Source organism: Carcharhinus amblyrhynchos, chromosome 7 (assembly GCF_965287045.1).
Source record: "Carcharhinus amblyrhynchos chromosome 7, sCarAmb.v2.hapA, whole genome shotgun sequence".
NCBI classification, from domain to species: domain Eukaryota; kingdom Metazoa; phylum Chordata; class Chondrichthyes; order Carcharhiniformes; family Carcharhinidae; genus Carcharhinus; species Carcharhinus amblyrhynchos.
In genome coordinates, this window is record NC_137330.1 from 61931627 (window position 1) to 61953246 (window position 21620).

General features: G+C 36.6%; 1 protein-coding gene across 21 annotated transcripts in view; it reads left to right on the plus strand.

Moving 5' to 3' along the window:
* epb41l2 (erythrocyte membrane protein band 4.1 like 2) overlaps window positions 1–21247 on the plus strand; it is a 170782-nt gene extending 149535 nt beyond the window's left edge. For 6 of the 21 annotated variants that reach the window (XM_080192443.1, XM_080192451.1, XM_080192447.1 and 3 more), the window contains 11 exons: window positions 503–1144; window positions 3320–3346; window positions 4868–5014; window positions 7487–7654; window positions 7963–8016; window positions 8161–8682; window positions 9175–9303; window positions 10414–10512; window positions 11178–11258; window positions 15490–15603; window positions 20134–21247. In XM_080192443.1, the coding sequence (XP_080048569.1) occupies window positions 503–1144; window positions 3320–3346; window positions 4868–5014; window positions 7487–7654; window positions 7963–8016; window positions 8161–8682; window positions 9175–9303; window positions 10414–10512; window positions 11178–11258; window positions 15490–15597 (1977 nt within the window). In that variant the 3' untranslated portion in view covers window positions 15598–15603; window positions 20134–21247. The remainder of the gene's footprint in view (window positions 1–502; window positions 1145–3319; window positions 3347–4867; window positions 5015–7486; window positions 7655–7962; window positions 8017–8160; window positions 8683–9174; window positions 9304–10413; window positions 10513–11177; window positions 11259–15489; window positions 15604–20133) is intronic. The other 15 variants (XM_080192457.1, XM_080192452.1, XM_080192459.1 and 12 more) reach the window with 15 other exon arrangements.
* Window positions 21248–21620: the final 373 nt, after the last annotated feature.

Below are 21620 nucleotides of genomic sequence, written 5' to 3' on the forward strand. Positions count from 1 at the left end.
ATGTAGAACCAGACCCAGGAAAATCTCCCCTAATATTTGTGAAGCAGCTAAACTGTTTTGCATTATATTTCAAGTGCCACTGTTAAATGTGCGGTATTCTAAATAGCTAAAGTTAACATAATTTAGGAATGTAACAGGACCATGACTTAAAGGAGCTAAATCCTTTGCAGAAAAATTATTGAACAGGTTTATTCTTGAGAAACTGTTTTCTTGCACTTTGAGTTTTAAGTTAAATAAATGTATGGTTGGGAGGAAAAGTTCAAAAGTAACCAAGCTAAAGTTTAATTATTGTGCAAAAGATGTACTGTGCTTGCTTGTTTTTCCTGCGTTGTGTTTACCCTATCCATCTTGCAAAGGCTAAAGTTGTCTGCCTCCATTTGTTTGAACTTGTAGCATTTCCTGAGTGACTTTCTGACTAATATTGTTTTTCTTTTCTTTTTTTGTTTCCTTTCTGTCCTCTCTACACTTTCTGAAACATACGTGTCTACTGGGTTTAATTTAGTTCCATAACACACATTCCCCATCTCCTACCTATTCCAACTATTCCCTTCCTCTTAATCTCTTTCCTATTCCTGAGGCAGATTTTCTTTCTGACATTTCAGAGGATAGTGCACTTTCGACTTGCGAATTAGACAAAGAATGTATGTTCGAGTCTATTTCTTCCAATCATTGTTTACATGTAACAACACCAGAGCATAATGCAGTATTATTAACTAATCCTCATTATCCTGATCCTGCTCAGTGTCCTAATCTTATACCACAGGATCTGAAGGAAATAAAATTTGATTCTAATCCTGTAAGAAAGACATTGGCCCTTGCATTTCTAAATCTATACAAATGCTTTCCTCCCAATTTCCCTTCTTTGCTTGATGAGGACGGTTACATCAGCTTTCCTAGCCTTCCTGATGAATGTTCAGCTTTGATTCCACCATGTTTTCAAAAATACATTCCTATTACATCTCCATCCCTTATTCCTTCCATCATTGTCATCTTTGTGCTGCTTTTGTCTGCATCCCAGTCTGTTCCTTTCTCACTCACCCTTTCTCTTCCTCTTGCTCTGTCTCTCTGCTACCTGGAGCCTAAGGCGACCACATTATACGCCTCTTATGACAATGACCTGAATGAGAAAGCAGAGGAAGAGGAGGTGTGTAAATTTGTCGCTTAATGTGTGGCATTTGGAAATAGTTTTTTTGTATGGGAAGTTATAAAACGATTAGAGTTTTTTTGGTGGGGGGAAACAAAGAGTAAGATTATTTTGACTAATGTTGACTCTTCCACTGTTTTATCTGAAACTGCAGCCTACTTCTGTCTGTTCTATTCTTTGCAAATTTCCCTTCCAATATTGCAGCATTTCAACACAATATTTTGTATACTATTTCTTGTAAGGTGAAAAGCAGGGGATCTTCAAACCCAATGTTGAACCACGTGACCTATAATTATTTTCCATTTACTTGCTCCCAAACCACACTTGATTAGATGTGTTTCACTCACTGAAACTTCATTGTCAGCACCTTTTTTTAAAAAAATGGAAGTTTAATGCAAACTCTATTACAAGTATTTACTTTTTGGGGAACTGACTTTGCAGCAGCCGCAAGACAGGTGGCACTATTTCACCTCAAATTAGAGAAGATCATATTGACAATCACAGCTGCATACTTCATAGACGTTCCTCATTTCCCACCCTCCCTTCTCCACTCAACTTCCAACAGTTTTTGCTGCAACCAAGCAGATTGACCAAAATGGGGTTTTAGGACCTCACTTATTCCTAATGAAAACACGATAAAACTAGTTTAGATGTTACATACCTATCTCTGAACAAAGTGATGTCATAGCAAACAACAGATTTTCAAAAATGAATGCCCTTGGTCCTCATTTTCCCTCAAAAAGCAGGTACCAAATACTTACGGTTGGCAGAGAAGAACACTTTTCACTGGTAATTGCAGGATATTTGTGAGACTACACATGGAATAGTGTAGACAGTTTTTGCTTCATTTCTTAATGAAGGCGTTTAGAAGAAAATGAGAGGTAATCTTATTTTTATTCTTTCATGGAATGTGTATGCCGCTGGTTGGGCCAGCATTTGTTACCCACTCTAATTTACCTTAAACTGAGTGGCTTGCTAGGCCATTTTAAAGGACAGTTAAGAGTCAACCACATTGCTGAGGGTCTGTAGTCACATGTAGGGCATGCTGGATAAGGATGGCAAATTTCTTTTCCTAAAGGGCTTTAGTGAAACAGATTGGTGATAGTTTCATGGTCACTAATATTGAATGAAGCATATAAAATTGAGAGTGGGTTTGTCAGGAAGATGCTTGAGAGAATGTTTCACCTCAGAGGGTAAGCAAGAAGCGCAGTGGTGGCGGGGGGGGAATTGTTTTTTTAAAAAAAGGCATCTCCCATTTAAGACTGAAATAAAAAGGAATTTCTTTTCTGAGCATCGTTCTATTCCGCAGAGATCTTTTAAGACTGGATCATTGAATATATTAAAGGCTGAGTTGGGCAGACCTTTGAGTCAATAGTTATGGGTAACAAATGGGAAAGTGGAGTTAAGGCCATGAGAAGATCATGAGAAGATTTTATTGAACGTTTGAACAGGCTCAGTAGGCTGAATGGCTTACTGCTGCTATTTCTTGCATTTTTAATAGACAAGATATAAACATAAAAGTGTTCTGAACCAGAGAGTTGGATTTTCCCCTGGGCGTCAGGATGTCTGGTCCCGAACTAGCACTTGCTGGCTTTAAGACCAGTGTCACGATCTTCCAAAAGGCAGCCTCCAAGTTGGCTGCCTCTGAGCACAATGTGACCATCTACTCATCAAAGGATTGGAAGCTCTGAAATTTCAACAACCCTTCCAGGTAAAGGGAGCGTTGCCAAGGCAGGTTGCGCATGTGAGGACTCCTCAAACTGAAGGTGCCTGTGGAGGCAGTAAGGTAAGTAAACATATACGGAGGAGTGAAGTCGTTAAGACTCTTGAAGCAGAGGGGAAACTCCCTCCAGGTAGATTATTGGCCGCAAAATCACCCCAGGTTTGGGAGGGGGGCCTCAACTACGTTAGTTAACTGTCCGCCTCTGAGTGGCAGACAGCCAATCTGCTTTCCAGATAGTATGTGGAAAGTTCCCTGGCAGTGGGAATGTCAGGGAGCTGTCACTCTTATCTTGCTCATTTCCCTGACAAAGAGACAGTTGAAATATACAAATCGGTTAAAAAAAAATTATTTGCATCTCGTTGCGATTTTTTTTTCTCCTGGACTAGTTTTTCACAATAGCAAAGAAATAATATTTTCTTTTGCAATTTGTTGGATACACTCTGTTGGAACAGGAGGAAGAAGCACTGCAGCAGCAAAAGGTTAATGCAACTTAACTTGCATTCTTTCCCATTTTCCCATTAAGTTTTGAATGTTTTAAGTTATCAGGTGGGATGTGATTATGTACTTTTTTTCATTCTTTGATGATTATTTAAAATTTTCCACTTTGTTTTGGTGCCTGCATGTTTCATATGATTTTATTTATTTTTATGTTGGAATTTTCTTTCCTTTTTCTTTCTTCCAATTTCACAGAATAAGTCATTGAGCATAGAAGGAGAAAATATTTATATCAGACATAGCAATTTAATGTTGGAGGTTTGTATAAAATCTCAGTACATGGATGGGCTGATGTTTTGCACTGAATGAATTTTCACCAGCAGGCTGTTACCATGGATTTTGCATGCAATGCATGAGAATGAAAGTCATTTGAATGCATGCTACACTTCCCCAAGTCATATTTTTCAAATCCTGTGCTATGGTGGATTAGCTTGGAATATTAGCATGCAATATAATCTGTGTGCCAGGTAGAAACACAAGTATTTTTATTTAAATTATATAAAGATGAATGGGCACATATACTAACCAGGATTACTGCAGACAAGTAACTGGGCTAATTGACTGTTTACATATAACCTTTTGATTTTATCAAATATTTATAATATGTACTAAAATCAAACAGACCACTCCAGGTTTCATACTAAGCCTCAATTACATATGCCTTGTCTCACTGAATATCTAATTCTAGATCTTAAAAAAACTGATTATTTACAATTTTTATATCAAACTTATACCAACTGCGTTTTCAATCTAGTTTCAAAAATTTGTAGCAAGTACAAGAAGCCTATTTCAACCAATTATGATTGCCCTTTAACTATGATAAATACATCTGAAATGATCTCTGCTTCAGCAGGTTAATATTAAATTATGCCAGATAATATTAAATCATAGAATCTTAGAACCCTACAGTGCAGAAAGAGGCCCTTTGGCCCATCAAGTCTGCACCGAACACAATCCCACCCAGGCCCTACTGCCATATCCCTACATATTTTACCCACTAATCTCTCTAACCTATGCATCCCTGGACACTAAGGGGCAATTTATTAGCATGACCAATCAACCTAACCCGCACATCTTTGGACTGTGGGAGGAAACCGGTGTACCCAGAGGAAACCCACGCAGGCATGAGGAGAATGTGCAAACTCCACACAGTGACCCGAGCCAGGAATCGAACCCAGGATCCTGGAGCTGTGAAGCAGCAGTGCTAACCACTGTGCTACAAATGTTCCAACTTATTAATGCAGTTACAGCACTGTCCAAATTTTAGAACTGGAAAATTTGTATCAGGAGGCAGGTAATGGCTGGTATTGAAACTGGGCTTATACAAGTAAATTCTAAACAATTGAGGTTTTCAAAAAATAAACAAACCAATAGCTATTTACTGAACTCGATAAAGAACCAGTTTTCAGTGAGCCTAGGCATTTCTGTGTGTTCCTGATTTTTTTGACTAATTCAGATTTGATCTATTGTGTCTCATTCTAATTGTGTACATGTGCGGAAATTAGGACCTTGATAAGACCCAGGAGGATCTATTGAAACATCAAGCTAGCATTAGCGAGCTAAAACGCAGTTTCATGGAATCCACACCTGAACCACGTCCAAATGAATGGGAAAATCGATTGACCAAACCCTTATCACTGGAAACAGAAGGGGTATGTGTCAGAAGCAGAATCTCAGGTTATAATTGAAAGCTCGATCCAACTTGATGGATGTTTGTGTTTGTGTGGTTTGTAGTGTTTTCACATATATTAGAAAAATATTTGCATTGCTAATTTGGATAAGCACCTTTGAGTGTTTTAACAAATTAAAATATACGTAATTGTATTCACTATAGTAACCCAAATTATTACTTCAGCTCACTCCTTTTTACTTTCATTAACTAATAGTAAACACATATGAGGAACTCCTATACCAATTAATGTTATGTTTTTAATTAAAAATTTAATCTGGAAACATATTCATCAGAATTACAGAGTACAATATTGTGGCCTTCAGTCACTCATCTGCAAATTTTCCACCTGGGAACTTGCATTGTGCCTTACATTCAACATTAGTTTACATTCAACATTATTGATTCTGTAACATTTTTCATATTGACCATATTTTCTTCACTGGTGAAGATTTTCAAATTGAAATCAAGATTTAGAACCTTTTCTCTAACCGTCTAATTGATGTGTTTAAGTCTTTTTCAACTGGTATGAAATTGATTTTAGAATAAAGATTTTGTAATGGCAAGATTTAGGACCTGGGGTTTTTGCATACTTTCGATGCAGATAACTTACTTTGGTGAAATCAAATCGATACAAAGGGTCACAAAACTTTAAGTTGTAAGTTGCACCCAAAAGTACATCCAAACTAACCAGTCCTCACCCACAATCTGGCCACACCCCAGGTTGGAAAGGTGAGCTCCTGTCTATTGCACTAGTTCGGGGGTTCATATTGTGCTGAAATTCTCTTGGAATATGGGTGCCTCAAGTCATAGAAACTCAACATTAGTCATCTCACCAGCAGTCAGTGAGCTTATCCACTGCTTTTACAGAAATCATCTTGATTGAATAATTCACTTGCAGAATTTACAGTTAATTGTATTGCCTGATTATGCTGTTTCACGAGAGATTTTAGATTTTGGCTCCTGCTAATTAATGCTTGAAACTTGGGCACAGTTTCACTTTGTCAAAGCCAATGCAGTGTCAGTTGCAGTTTAGGTGGCACTTTCTGATTCCAACCTTAGCAGCAATTCCAGGCCAATCAGGTGCTCTGTTGCATTTATTTCTGGGTGTGTTTTTTTTTAAAGTACCGTTATTATCCACTCTTTGGTAAAACTTGTACATTTGTGTTTGATTCTTGTTGTAAGACTGTCTGACCTGTTCCTGTGTTACCATTTGTTGGTGTACTGTTTATATGTTTGTTTCCATTTCTAAAACAGAAAAGCATTTTGTGTTCATCAAGGCAAAGAATGTTAGTACTTGGCAATCAAGCGCTTCTCATTTGAATCACCCATTATTGCCACCAATCAATTGCTAATTCAGGAGTAGTAAACAGCTGCAGAACAAAGTTCTCTTGCCTTTTCCCAATCCTGAATCAGTACTCTCTATTGCACTTCTGTACTATTTCCTTTTTCCACGTAAACCATCCTTATGATTTCATTGATATTGAGTGTGTCATATTATGGGATGAAGCTGACTAAGAACTAGATTAAGATTTTCCAAAGTTGTTTAGTGTATGATGCATGGAGCCAACAAAAGAGGGATCCTTCATTCCGTTAGTCGGAGTAGGATTCGGACTTCAGATACCTGAGATCAAAAGGATATTCTGCTAACACCTTGCACAATCCAGGGCCAACAAGCAAATCTTAAATCTGTTCCATTTGCTTCATCAGGCCTAAACTTTTCTGTTCTTTCTGGTAATTGTGTTCTGTTTAATTTTTTTAGATGACAGATTTTGATTTTCACTTCTGTGATTTTGTTGTCTTGGAAAGATCTTGATCAAGATGTTGCTATGGCAAATATAGTACTTTGTTTTAACCTGGCATTTATTATTAGGCTCGCCAGAATAACAACATAATTACATCTTGTAAAGAATTTTAATCATTCTATAGCACAGCATAAAGCTCTTTGAAGATTTCCTCGTTTACATATTCCACGCAAAATTATAAACTTGTTGCTTTACAAAAAGTTGATAATTTTGCTTGGAACCTAGACAATTTCCAACACACCTGTGGGAACACATATTAAGTGAGGTAAACTGCAAATGTTAAATTCCATATTGTGGGGACATGGATGTTCAATAGGAATTCTATGAATTCTAAGGCATGGAAGACCACTCATAATTCTGAAATTCCATTATGCGATTTGAGGATTTGCTATTTTGAAAATATAGTCAGACAGAATAGATATGTTGCCTTAAAACTGATTTGCTTAAATGTTTAGAAATATTTGTCGATATTAAGAGATGCTGTATGTTTATGCTTTGTAAGACCTGCTTGTCGTGGCATGTTTTGTTAATTAACAGGCAAAAATATATAGATATGTGATATGGTGTAACTTCTCTCTCACTTTGTTTTTCTTCTGTAAGACTGTTTGTTATCTTTGTTAATCTTTATTCTCAATTTTCTAACTGCGTAGAGCTTAGAAGAGGAGATAACATCGCTATTACTTAGTAAAGAGAGCTTCTCAACAGGCTTGGTGGCCTCCTTCTCGTCTGCTATTTCTCAGGCATCAGAGGGTGCTGGGTTGAAAGAAAAAGCTGCTGCTGAATCTGTTTCTCTCATTTGCTCCAAGCAGTTGTCTGAGGTGCTTTTAGAATGGAATTTGATTGGTAGTTATAAAAGTCACAGTATGTCTGACATGCTGCTATGATTTTTCTGTTTAGTCCTGGTCTTTATTTGTACATCCTCTTGTATTTTTACACATTTTTAAATTGTTCATTTTTTATGTTCCTAGTAGCTCCACAGTAACCTTTCATAATTTGTTAATATATATATTTATAAATGGGGGATACTTTGCAGCAATATCATCTGTCATGGTTGATTTTTTTCCTCCATCAATCAGTGGTAAAGAATATTCATTACATTTTGTTGTGGCTGCTTAATGTTCTCCAGGATCTTGCTTCAAGAACAGAGGGGCTTCCAGCAGGAGCCGGAGGTGTTGCCAAGGTGGTCTTTATTCCATAATTCCACCAGACCATAGCCACTGTAACATCATTCATCATTTACTTTGTTTTCTGTGATTATCCTTTTATGTTTGCATGGTTATATGTTTCTTCCCTCATCCCTTTTTTCATTCATTTCCTTGTGTAGAGCTCAGATGAAAAACAGAAATCCGAGATGGAGGAGCAGGCAGAGGTTCTAGTAGAAGAAACAATAGTGATTGAAGAGGTAAAGAGAGAACCCAGCCATTCAAAAGTAAAACCTGAAAGAGCTGTTGAAAGCAGCACAATTGTGTCCCCCTCTAAGATGCCAGCAAAAGAGGGTTATGCCTCATCCTCTGATAGCCATAGTGAGTGTGAGGAAGAGGCAGACTACCACCCACAGACCAAGGAAGGAGAAAATGTAAAGAGAGAAAAAAATGAATTTAAGACATTGACTACAGTAGGAATGGAGTCGAATGCTTTGGTAACAGGAATTGAAAAAGTACTTTTTCCTGCTGTTGTGGTACATAAAATGCAGGATGTCCCAGAAGAAAATTTGCAAGAAGTGCAGAATGGAGAACTACAGGAAGTAAAGCACATGCAAGAGCAAGAAGACATCAAACCCAAGCTAAATGGAGATGTTTCGTATGTTGATAGTGATGCTGTACCAGAAGTTATATGTTGTTCGGAGGTAAATGTTCACAGCAATTGAGTCAGAGGTAAATGTTAGAGTGCAGGAGTTCTCCCCCTACTGCCTCTTTCCTGGTCTATCCTGGGATTTCTGGAGAAACTTCAATTCACTTGGATTTAATAAGTTTATTTTCTTTCTCTCTCTCTCTCTCCCCCCACCCCCCACCAAATACATAAAAATAGTTATCAACCACCCCTCTGCCTGCTTCAGTCTTGGTTTCTGGCTGTGTTGCTTGCATTGGAGGTCTAGGCAGTCACTTGAGATTTTCAATTAAATATAAGGTAGTTGAATATTTTGTGTCATGTGCTTTATGTCGTGCTATTTTAATTTAAACATCTTGAATTTTTTCATCAACCCACTTATGATCTGAACCTTTTTTATTTTATGTTGATTCACTTTTGTTTTCTTGCTATTGACTTTTAGTTGACATCCTTTTTCAGTTTATCCTTCAAAGCACATCTAGTTTTACTGACTTGAATTTCTTATTAATAGCCTCCTGTGGTAAAGACAGAAATGGTGACGATCTCTGATACGGTGAGCCCTGACAAGACAGAAATTGCAACAAAAGAAGTTCCAATTGTTCAAACGGAGACTAAGACCATTACATATGAAGCTGCCCAGGTAAATTTACCTATCTAACAAAAGTGGTGGTTAGATATGTAATCGTCATCGCCTTGCATTGAGGATTACAAATGAGTGTACACCATGAAAATTGTAGCTTTTACGTTGGCTGTTTTATATACTATATTCTTTCCAAATGTTCCTTCCATGGTTTATACTTGTAAAACATTTTTGTTAAATTATAGATTTTTGAAATATTAAGAAATTTAAATTTGCAAATGTATTTTAAAGCTGTAAGTTCCTATTTATCATTTAAAAATATTAATCAATTCCTCTAAATACTTCTCACTAGTGTTTATTCTTACATATGTATGTTGAAATTAATTCTTTCCTACTGAGACAAGTATAAGTGATCACCATTTATATTGTTGGCTGACATGCAGGGAGAGAGATCTGGGGAATGACAAGCTGTCCAAATAGTCATGTCACCATTTGACTGTTCAGATATATAAGGTGTGATTTGCTGCTAGTTTATTGTTTTACTTAGATTTTTGCCCATATGTGTAACTCCTTCAGTTTAAGGTGGGGTTTCAGAATTTGATCTGTGTCCTTCACACTGAACCTATAAAGTTATATTAACTCTACTGCATTGTGAATTTTAACACAAAATGCTATGCTGTTATATGCTTTCCATTGTAGCTAAGCACCCTGCCATAGCAAAGTCAGTGTACTGTTTAAATTTTTCGAACAGTACAGCTGAGCAACTGACATTTGAAACATTTTTGTTTGCCGGAGTTTAAATAGTCATTTTTATAATCAATTTTCCTAAATACCCTTTGATAAATCAGGGACCTGCCATTTGGTTTTTTAATATATGCATCGATTTTATCTCCCTTTGCAGTGTTATTCAATATCCTAGCGGTCAACCAGATGTTAATAGTGCGAAGACAGTTTTTGTTGATTATTTCTGTAATAGTTTAGCTTCATCAGGACATCAGGTGAAAATATTCATCTTGGTGTGGTGCTTAAGCAAAAATCTTTACGAAATGTGTAAGCTATTGCAGTTTTATTTTGAAATGGCATTTTGATGAAATTGACTGATTTTATGTAGTTGGATATTCTATTTATTCAGTTGTATTATAATCTTCTCTCATTTTGTTGTATTTCAAGGGTGATGGCAGTGGGGACAGTGATCCTGGTGTTCTGATGAGTGCTCAGACTATAACTTCTGAATCTATTTGTACAACAATGACGACCCAGATTACAAAGGTGTGCAATAGGTGTGGGCAATCACATCATTGTGTGGCCTATATAATGAAATAAGCATAGTTTTCTTTGCATGCTATCGCTGAATTTAAGTTCCTTTTTCTTTATCCTGCTGACAAAGTGCAGTGCTGAAATTTAGTGATGTCATTCACTGATTCTCTAGTCATTTAACTCCTGCATTCAACTAAAGAACGAATGCCTCCCAGCCCCAGTCTCCTCGTGTCCCCTTCCTGGCCTCAGACCCATGCTCAATTGCCCCTTGGGATCCCAAGATATGTAGGTTAGGTGGATTAACCACGATAAAATTGTGGGGATTCAGAGATAGGGCAGGGGAGAGGGCCTGGGTAAGATACTCTGTCAGAGTTGATGCAGACTTGATTGGCTGAATGCCCTCTTCTGCATTGTAGGAATTCAGTGAATCAAAGTTACTTTCCCTATTTAGGCTGGTCACCAAACTCCTGTTGGTGGCGTTGCATGAAATGGTTTCATTATTTTTGGAAGTTCCAGTAGAAGGCCTGTGCCTGAATGTAATGAATGGCTAATGCTGTTTGTTTACTGGGAGAAAAATCCAGCCAAATAAACTAGTTACAAAGGTGTGACTGAAAAGATTGACTTTGCTAGATTTGATCATGAAAAAAAAATCAATGGCTGACTTCACTTTTCCTTAGACTGTTAAAGGTGGTGTTTCTGAAACCAGAATTGAAAAACGAATTGTAATCACAGGGGACACAGACATTGACCATGATCAGGTCAGTTTTTCCTAAAGCTTATTTGATATGTTATCTTGTGGAGTTTCAAATATTTCTGATGTAACCGAGCATGATTCAACAGAACTTTACAAATGGAAAGATATATGTGAATTTTGCATAAATAAATGTAGAGAAGTGAATTGATGTTGACTGATTTTAATGCAGAACTTTGAGATTTTGATGCTGCTTTCAAACTGCTACATTTTAATTTTCTGCACTTTTTATACTTTGAACATTTATCTAAAACATGAACAGCATTTGTCTTTAAGGTATTTACTTGGCATTCTGACTTGCAGTCTTAGAAAGTAGAAGCATAAAATTGATTTTTTTTTGTGAAGCATTTGAGTGAATTAAACAAGATATGCAATATTCTCTCTTCCAAAATCTTTAAATAAAGGTCATTGTAGAGTGTAAGTGAGGATTGAGAAGATCGGCCTAATTTTTCTATCATTCAAGTTGATAGAAATATTCATTGTTTTTTATTCTGTGTCAAAGTATTAGAGAGTGAGCATACCTGGAGCTCTATATGGCTACAGTCAGGACTCTCCTTCCATGTATTCCACATAAACAACTTGACCATAATGACTTTAATGACAGTAATGATTTTCCAACTTCTGTTCCTAAGGATTCCTTGAAATTTGTGTTTTTGTTAGCACCCTCCAGAAAAACAGTGTGCAGCCTCAGTCATTTATTTTATATTAATTCATAGGATGTGAGCTGTGCCAGCATTTATTGTCCGTCCTTAATTGCCTTTGAACTGATTGTTTTGCTAGGCTGTTTCAGAGGGTATTTAAGGGTCAACCACATTGCTGTGAATCTGGAGCCACATGTTGGAGTCAATTTCCTTTCCTAAAGAACATTAGTGAACCAAATGAGATTTTTTTTACGACAATTGGCAATCAGACTTTTTAATTCTAGATTTTTATGGAATTCCACCAGCTGACGGGTTCAGGTTCTCAGAGCATTACCCTGGCCCTGTGGATCACTAGTCCAGTGACAATACTACTACACCACTGTCTCCACCACTGTTAGTACTGTTGCAGTAAAAGTTCATTAAAAAAAATTTGGTGGCTTTGATGTCATGAAGAAAGCCAGTATTTTCTAGAACTAATCCGACTTAATTGGGCAGTATTGAGAGGTCACTCGTGCATTCATTTTAAAGCCTTCACAGATCAATTTACACCAAAATGCTATGTTGTTGCTTTGCCTCTTCATGTAAACTTACAACATTTTTGTTGCACAAGTCCTATAAAGAATTAGATGTTCATCAAGCTAAATAATTTATTTATTTAGTTCTTCTAAAGCTTGAGTTGTATGTTTTTCAGGGTAGTGCTTTTTTTTCATTGCTGTCATTTGGGAGAAAGAAATACTTTTCAAATAATATTGTGAGAGATCCGATTTCAATCTGTAGAAGTGTGAGGTGATCCACTTTCTATAGGGGAAAAATAAATAATTTTTTTAAGGTGAGAAACTAGAAACTGTGAAGGAATGAAAATTGAGCTATACGTGGACACAGATCACTAAACGTTGGCAAATAGATGCAAAAAAAAATCCAAAAAGGGTAGCGGATATGAAACAGAAGCAGATAATTGGAGTTGAGGTACCGATAACCATAATCTAATTGAATGGTGAAACATTCTCAAGGGCCTGAATGGCCGACTGATATTCCTGAGGTTATTCAAATGTTGCACAATATCTGCCCTGATACCTTGTTTTTGCTAATGAAAGTTCTGTTAAAACTCGAATTTGGTAAGCAAGATACTTAACCTGTGGGAAATATTGTGGTGATGTCCAGGGAAGGAATAGCTTTTAAAGTTTTTAAAGTTTATTTATTAGTTGCAAGTAAGGCTTACATGAACGCTGCAATGAAATTAGTGAAATTCCCCTAGTCGCCACACTCCGTTGCTTTTTTGGGTCAATGCACCTAACCAGCACGTCTTTCAGAATAGGGGAGGAAACCAGAGAAAACCCACACAGACACAGGGAGAACATGCAAACTCCACACAGACAGTGACCCAAGCTGGGACTCGAACACTGATCCCTGGCGCTGTGAAGTAGCAGTGCTAGCCACTGTGCTACCAAGATTCCAGATGGCGTGGGACGAACTGTCACAAGAACAAGTGTAACGTGGATGCCTTCAGATGTCTTAACTTTGCATTTTTCTGCACTGCCTGTTGTAACCTAGATTTTTGCCTATTTTGAAAAATTCGCACCAGAAAATTCAAAGGCTTTTTTTAATATTTATAGCGTGCTTTTTCATGATTGATATTTAATGCCAGATCTGTTCAGTGACAAACACAATGTGCTTTAAACAGTTTTGCTATTTTAAATTCACAACACACAGTAACATGTTCTTGATTTTTGAATTTCTGGTAGATAGCCATCACCCAGTCTAAGATTTGTATAGGTGTCAGAAAAATTCCCAAGTCAGTGTCTCCTTTCTTATGTATATTGTTGAACTATTACAGCCATTTCTTAGATTGCTTGGGCTGGTCAAGGTACAGAGGAGTTCCTTATGGGAGGATTACCGGCTTTTCTTAAGTTTTTCAGTATGGTGCTTTATAGAGTCAGGAGAAATATCGCAGGAGAGCAAAGCAGTAGTATTCCTTTGTGATGTGAACAAAATGTTTATGCCTTGCAGGCGTACTTCGTTCTCTCAGCTGGTGGACTGAGCATTCAGTTCAACAATTGATGAGCTGCTTTGTTTTACAATGAAGTAAACATGCAAAATAGCAGTTAATCATGCCATTTTCTTCTTCCCTCAGCTCTCTAACGTTGTCTAACTGACCGAAACTGCCCATGCTTAGTTTCCTACTTGTTCTGTTGCAACTAGAGAATCCCTTACAATGACTTGCTTTCCTGACTCCTCACCCAAAGGATCTATCCTCAGCTCTTTTTGGTTGTGATTCTATTGGTAACAAGCTGGTCTCTAAATCATAAGGTTCCAGGTTCAGGTCCCATTCAATCTTAAGCACACAAATCAAGGTTGATACTCCAGTATGAAGGAGCTTAGCATTGTGGAAATGTCCCTTGGCTGAGATATTAAACTGAAGCTCAATCTGCTTGCTCAGCTAGATGGGAAAGGTCCCGTGACACTACTTCAAGGAAGTGCAGGGAAGCTACCCCTAACATCCTATCTATCTCTCGGTCAACATCCCATAAGCCGCCTGATCATCATTGTACTGCTGTTTGCAGGAATTAGCTGAGTGCAAATGTTTACGACATTACAACAGTGACAACAGTTCAAAAAGTATTTCATTGCTGCAAAACACTTGGAGACATCTAGCGGTTGGGAAAAGTGCTGGATGAATTATTCTTCCCATCTGCGTTCTGCCCTCTTTGAAATTATCTAAAAGTGCTGCATGAGGTTCCACATGTATGCTGTCAATGCTCAGCCCTATCTTAATGCCACTTCTCCACTCTCTATTGTTAGACATATCCAACATCCCATCCTGGATGAGCTAACATCCTCCAATTAAGCAGTGGAAAAGGAAAACCATTCTTTTTAGCCCCTGTAAAAACTCCATTCCTTTGCTGTCAATTTCAACACCATCCCATCTTCTTCGCCTGCCAATGTATCAGACTGAACTAACAAGTGCTATAAAAAGGAGAACATTCAACTGAACTGACCTCAAAGTTAGGCCCTGGGGATGCACTGTACTGCCAGGATCTTGCCCGCCCTGAATCAGAAGGTCGAGTGAGACAGGATCAAAGTAATTTGAGGCAAGAAAGTAGAAGCAGAGTGACAATCCGACTCTGCCATTCAGTGGAAGTTCAAGCCCAATGTCTCTTTAAAATATAAATATAAAGAATTAGTTCAAAAGCCATTTAGTCCAAGCCCTCTTGTTCTTGTTTCATAATATGGAACGTTAAATTAGCTTGTTGTGACAGCCAATTTTGGACTGTATGTGTGTGCGTGTGTATATTTTTCACGAAGTGTGGGGAGATCTGTTAAATATACCATAAATGGTCAATTCTGAGAAAGGCAAGCACACAGCTTTTACATGGACCTTTTGGCAACCACTTCATTTGGAAATTTTGATTAGTTTATTCTCTGTAAATAAACGTTTTCCTGATTTCAGAAGTTCTTTTATGCAAGATTAAATTGTATATTGATTTTCCATACAAATGTTGATAAATTTAATTTCTTTAATTATGCCATTGTTTGTTGTGTGTTATGACTTGTATTTTTTTTCCCAATCCCATCATTATTGTTTGTAATTCTGGGTAGGCCTTGGCCCAGGCAATAAAAGAAGCCAAAGAGCAGCACCCAGACATGTCAGTCACCAGGGTAGTGGTACATAAAGAAACAGAGCTCACTGAGGACGGGGAGGAATGAGTTAAGGTAAGGGAATGCAGCATCTATTGAGGCAGCAAATTTAATACTTAAATCCCAGATATTATGTTATTTTCAATTCACCATTTTTTTCAGCATGCTTTTTTTCTATGCAGGGAGGAATGCATATTCTGAACATGCATCAATCCTTAGTTGACAACTAGCCAGTACTATCTGCCTATGATTTCACTTTCTTTATACTTTTTCTTATTTAAGTCAAAGTACTACAGCTGGCCTCAATATGCTGCGAATGATCTAATATAAATGGTGTTAAATGATTGGTTGAATCAATAAGTCTTCAATAAATAGTTTGAAAGCAAACATTTACTAGAGAAAGATTTGAAATTGCTTGTCAACAATTTGACCAACACAATTCCAGATATGTATTTTGATTGAAAAAACAAAAATATTGCAAAAGTAGAACAATGTTAGTATAACCACAATTTTATCTTAAAATATTAAATTTCCCAGTTAAATCAGAAATACTGAAGTATGTGTTTCCAGAGTTTCATTTGTATTGTTTCATTTTAAATTGCTCAATTTCTGTTTTTTGCAATGCAATTTTTTGTTTTGCTGTAAATGTTGTATTTATTACTTGATTTGTTTGAACAGCATCAATTATTAGAAGTATGTTAAAAGTCATAATTCAAACATGTAGATTAATGGAATTCCAAGATGAAAGGTACTCTGTCCCAGAATTTGAAAATGGTTTTGGTTGCAAGATGCACAAATTTGCAATGGAGATTTCACGCTTTTTTTAAACAAATTTTCTTTCAAGATACATTGATCGTCAACACAGCCAACAGCCTCATTTATGATGTTCACAAACTCAAAGTACTATTTTAAGAAGATTTGTTCTCCAGAAAACAATTGATGTTTGGCATCTAATTGCAAAGGAATGGAGTATAGGGACAAAACTTATTTGCTAATGGGAGTAAGAAAAACTTATTGGCATCTCCTTGAGTTGAGTTGAGTTTAAGAACACTTAACTGTCTAATCAGAGCCCCCTTAGTGGAACTGCTGATGATATTGAAACTCTTAACTGAAGTTGATTGAAGAGAAGGATACAATAATGCACAAAAAAATCACGAAGACACAAAATGACAGAAGCAGTACAGTTTAAAAGAGAACTTTTGGAGGATGGGTGTATGAATTGCTTTCCCTGGTCCATAAGTAATGCAACTCTACAATAATCAAAGCATGTGGATAAATGTGATTAACTTTACACCTAAGGATTTGGTTAAGTATACAGAATATTCTGGAAAGCAAAGCAGTGAGAGTAGCTGGCGTGGTTTAGCTGGAACAAACAGCAATGTGCATTTCGGGCTCGAATGCTTTGAGATTAATTTGGTGGCGGGGATGGGGGTAGAATTGGGTATAACATTAAAAAGCTGGACCGTTAGATTACTCCCAATGCTTCTTTGTTGGTCCAATTGGAGAGGAATGGATTTTATGCATTAATGAGAATTATTTCAGCTTTCCAGGATATTGGGATTATTTCTTGCATTGGAAGCCCATGTTCATGATGAGCTTTACCAAATCCAACTAGTATCAGTATTCTGCAGGGAGAATAAGTAGAGGAACTGGGCTGGAATTAACCAAGAAAGGCAGAGAACTAGAGAAAATCCAACTAGCAAGCTCAAGAAAGGAATGTATAGGAAAATGAACCATGGCGCAAATAAGTGAAGAAGAGGTATAGAGAAGAATAGAATAAGAAATGTGAGATCCATTAGAAAACAAGTTGAAGTCACCTTTTTTTTGATACAATTCAAGTTCACAGTGATGCAAAATAACTCATTTTTTGTGGAGAAAAGAATGGTTTAAAAAGTCCAAAAATGTGGCAATGTATAATTTTAATTGAAGACATTGTTTCTATTGGAGGCAGTGCTAGGTCTGTGTAACAGGGCAATATGATCTAAAAGTAGAACAGTTAGAAACTGTGGCCATAAGCTTATCAGTTACTTTCAATATGAATGTAAAAGAGCTCATAACAAAGATATCGACTGGGAATTAATTAATTTCATTGGAAAGGTACCCAGCCCATGTAATTGGTTGTGGAAAATGGCAGTGAAACAGCAAGTGGGAATATCTAAACGTGTGGTGGGTAGAGTACAGATTAAATTATATTCCAAGCTGAAGAAAAGTGGTGTATCAAAGGTAGGAATAAAAAGGGAGTTGGAACAAAAATAAAGTCTAAAAATGGCTTATGACAGTATAGAGGGAAATAATATGTGACCAGGTTAGGATGTTGTATGATTTGGCGGGGAACCTTGAGATAGTGGTGTTACTCATGAATCAGCTATCTTTGCTTCAAAGGCACAGGCTTAGGAAGTGTCATTAAATGTTTATGTCTTGCTGCAATGCGTCTCATACGTATGATGCGCAAAAGTGCTGCTATGACAGCTATGCAAGAAGAGGGTGTTCAAGCTGGTAAATGAGATATGATTAAATGGATTACATGGTCCTGAGTAAATTGAGCTTGTTCAGTGTTGCAGTTGTACCAATCTCTCTGATTAATGAGGAGTATTCCATCATATTCCTTCCTGACCTGTCTTAAATTTTGGCAGGCTTTGAGGAGACAGGATGAGTTACCCACTGCAGAATTCCCAACCTCCGGATTGTTGCATTAGCCACAGCATTTCTGTGATTAGCCAGTTGTAGTTTTAGTAATTGTAACCCTCGGATATTAATGTTGGGACATTCAGTAGTAGTGATGACATTGAATGTCATAGAGTGGTACTTGCATTCTCTTTTGTTGGAGATGAGAATTTTCTTTCACTTGTGTTGTGCAAATGTTACTTGCTAGCCCAAGCTTTGATGTTATTCGGGTCTTGCTGCAAGCAAACGTAAATTGACCAGTCTCCAGAATTGTGAATAGAACTGAAAACCGCAGCTGTTAGCAAATAGTTCAATTTCTGACCTTCTGGTGAAGAAAAGGTAATTGAATTAGGTGACAGTGATTGGGCCTTAAGCACAGACCTAAGTAAATCCTTAGTGATGCCCTGGGGTTGAGATGTTTGGCCGACAGTAACCATAACCATCTTCCTTTACACTAGGTATGATTTGATCCCAATGATTTCAGTTTCGCTTGAAGTCTTTGACCCCACAATTGGTCAAATGCTGTTTCGATGTCAAGGATAGTCACTCACACTTAATCCTTGGAGTTCAAAACTTGTGTTATTGTTTGGATAAACATTGTAGTGACAGAATCCAAACTGAATCCCTATGGCTTTTGCCACTTGATAGCACAGTTGATGACTTCTTCCATCCATTTGCTTGGAGAATTTTGGAGTAACAAAGTCACAGTTGGGGATCTTGGTAGCTAATGGACTGAAATATATATGCTGGAGACACAACGGGGCTCAAAGCTTAGCTTGGGATTGAACAGAGTGCTGAGTTTTTGAACAGCCTGATTCAGTTTGAGCATAGGAATCATAAGCACTTTTAGTAGGAATCAAAGACAACAGCTTCAATACCTTGAAACAAAAGAAGAAAATGCTGGAAATACTCAGCAAGACTTAGACAGCATGTACGGAGAGGGAAAGAGTTGAGTTTAAACATTAACTCTACTCTGTCTCCACAAATGGGGCCTTTTGCTATGGAGTATTTCCAACATTTCCTGTTTTTGTTTCAGCTTCTTATGGTTTGCTGAAAACTGTCTTTGCCCCATTAACTGGATGTCATAAAAGGAAAATTAACTTCTGCTTTTCTCAACAGATGTGGATGCATTTCACTTGTAAAAGAACAATTCTAAATCTTTCCTTGGTAAAATATCCTGATCAAACTAGATTAAAAATTGTCTGAAATGAATCCTTCACTGATGTTGGACTAAATATACATATTATTCCTGAATCAACTCTGGACTTCATCCACGAAATATCTACTCAAATCTCAATTTAGAATTAGTTAAAATGTGTCACAATGTATAAAGAAATTCTTAATATGCAATTTTAAAAATCGAGGCAAAACATAAAAATTTTGTTTTTAAATCTGCCAATTTTGTATTTGGACAGAAAAATATGATATTCCCTGATCACTTTACACATGGGATACTGAGTTTACGACAAATGAAATTTAAGGTGAAAATGTTCAAACTGGAGGGAAAAGCCGATGCTCTGGGCTTTTTGGATTAAAAGAATATTTTAAAGAAAGTGAAATGAAATTGTTCATATTATGTATCATACTTGCCTACCATCAGTATTTTCTGATTTATCCTTTTTACATTCATTTGAAAATATTTGAGCATTCAATCTTTTGGTGATTGTTTTTAATTTTAAAGCAGCCGTTATACATTATACAGTTGCAGCTTTTTGCTATTTCTGTTTATTGTATAATACAAGCATGCAGCATCAGGCTAAATGCTGATGGCAAATTCTTATAGTACCCTGCTCTCCTAGCAGTAAAGCCCTTAAAAACTGTCAGATATCAGGAGCAAAACCATAAGTACAATTTAGTTGAACAATCTGTAATGTGATTATTAAGTTTTTACAGGTTATTTTAAATGTTACATTGCTAATCCGCTGTGCTGTTTGCTTTCAGAAGTGAACGCTACCTGAAACTAAATGAAGAATCTTCACCATTAGAATAACCACTGCCATGAATAATAGAGAAAAGTTACCTCTGAGCATTGGCAAATAATAACCGGCATAGTAGTCGCACATAGTGTGAATATTTAAGGTGCCAGAGGCCTGCAGAAAAGCATCATTGGGGTTAGATATTTAAAATCATTAGCCTGTAATTTGATCATTCACTTTTTACTAATGTGATGGCTTGTTAACCTACCACTTCCATATTCTAGTAGAATTTAATAACTGCAAGTAAATAATATGAAAAAGGCTACAAGTAGAATTCTCTTTAGACAAGTTTTGTACAGGATGTTGTGACTAATTTAGATACCTAACCAGCTCATTTTCAAAACCTGAATAAATATGTGTAAACCTTGTTGCAAGAATATTTTTAGCATGATCAAGTAGTTACCAAATATTCCGGAAAAGAAATATGGAAAGATTTTGTTGAATGTTTCAGTGTCACTTCAAACTGTTAACATATCAGTTTAAAATAATTACGTCTGTTTATAAAGAATCTCCTAGCCTACTATTACTGCAGAAATTTAAAGGGGACCTAATACTCAGCAAACATCATTCCAATAAAAAAATTCACTAGTGCATTTGCAATATAATATTTTTTTAAGTCATCCATAGAACTTGGAGATCCATATTGGAAAGGGGTAATTTTCTATTTACTTACCAGTTCTGTAACAACTTGGTAGGCAGCTTAAAGTTTAATACTTTTAAATCATATTTCCGCAAATGAAAAAAATCATATTGAATACATTTCTATAAATTCTTTTACATTCTGAATCTTGAGAAAAAACTTATGCTTTATAGTATGGGCAAATTGTATTGCATTTCTGATGGCTTTGTCTAATGTTCGAGGAGGATTTTGAACAAAAATCTGTTTACTGTTGGGCATTTTCTGTAGATAATATGGCAGAGTCTTTCACTTAACATTTGTTAAAACTATACATTCTGATGACTAATTATGCTTTTGACCCTTGTAGGCAAACAAGCAAAATGATATTTTAGCAGCTTAAAAGTTATGTTGATATTCTTGCTCCATGTAATGCTGTTGAAAATAAATTCCATTTAAAATATATTGTTCTGACTGTCTATTTCCCTATGTTTGGTGATGTATGTGGCACTAATAATTTGAGGAATCCAAACTTATCAAAGTTCATCGCAGGCGATCATTTCAATTACTTCAAATGCATTAAAGTGAATGTTACAAAAAAAAGTTTAAAATTACTTTTTCAAAAAAAATTCTGAATAGTTTCAGATCTGATTATTTGGCTCTTGATCTAGATTCCCGCTGCATCCTATGCACACTTTAACCGAGCCTAAGCTAGTCTCTGCTAGCCTAACATGTACTTCTACTTTCCCTTTTAATTGACCATGATGCAGTGTGTTTTTGACAGCCTATTCCTAATGTCACATTCAACCAGATGTATGTCACCATCAATCATCTTG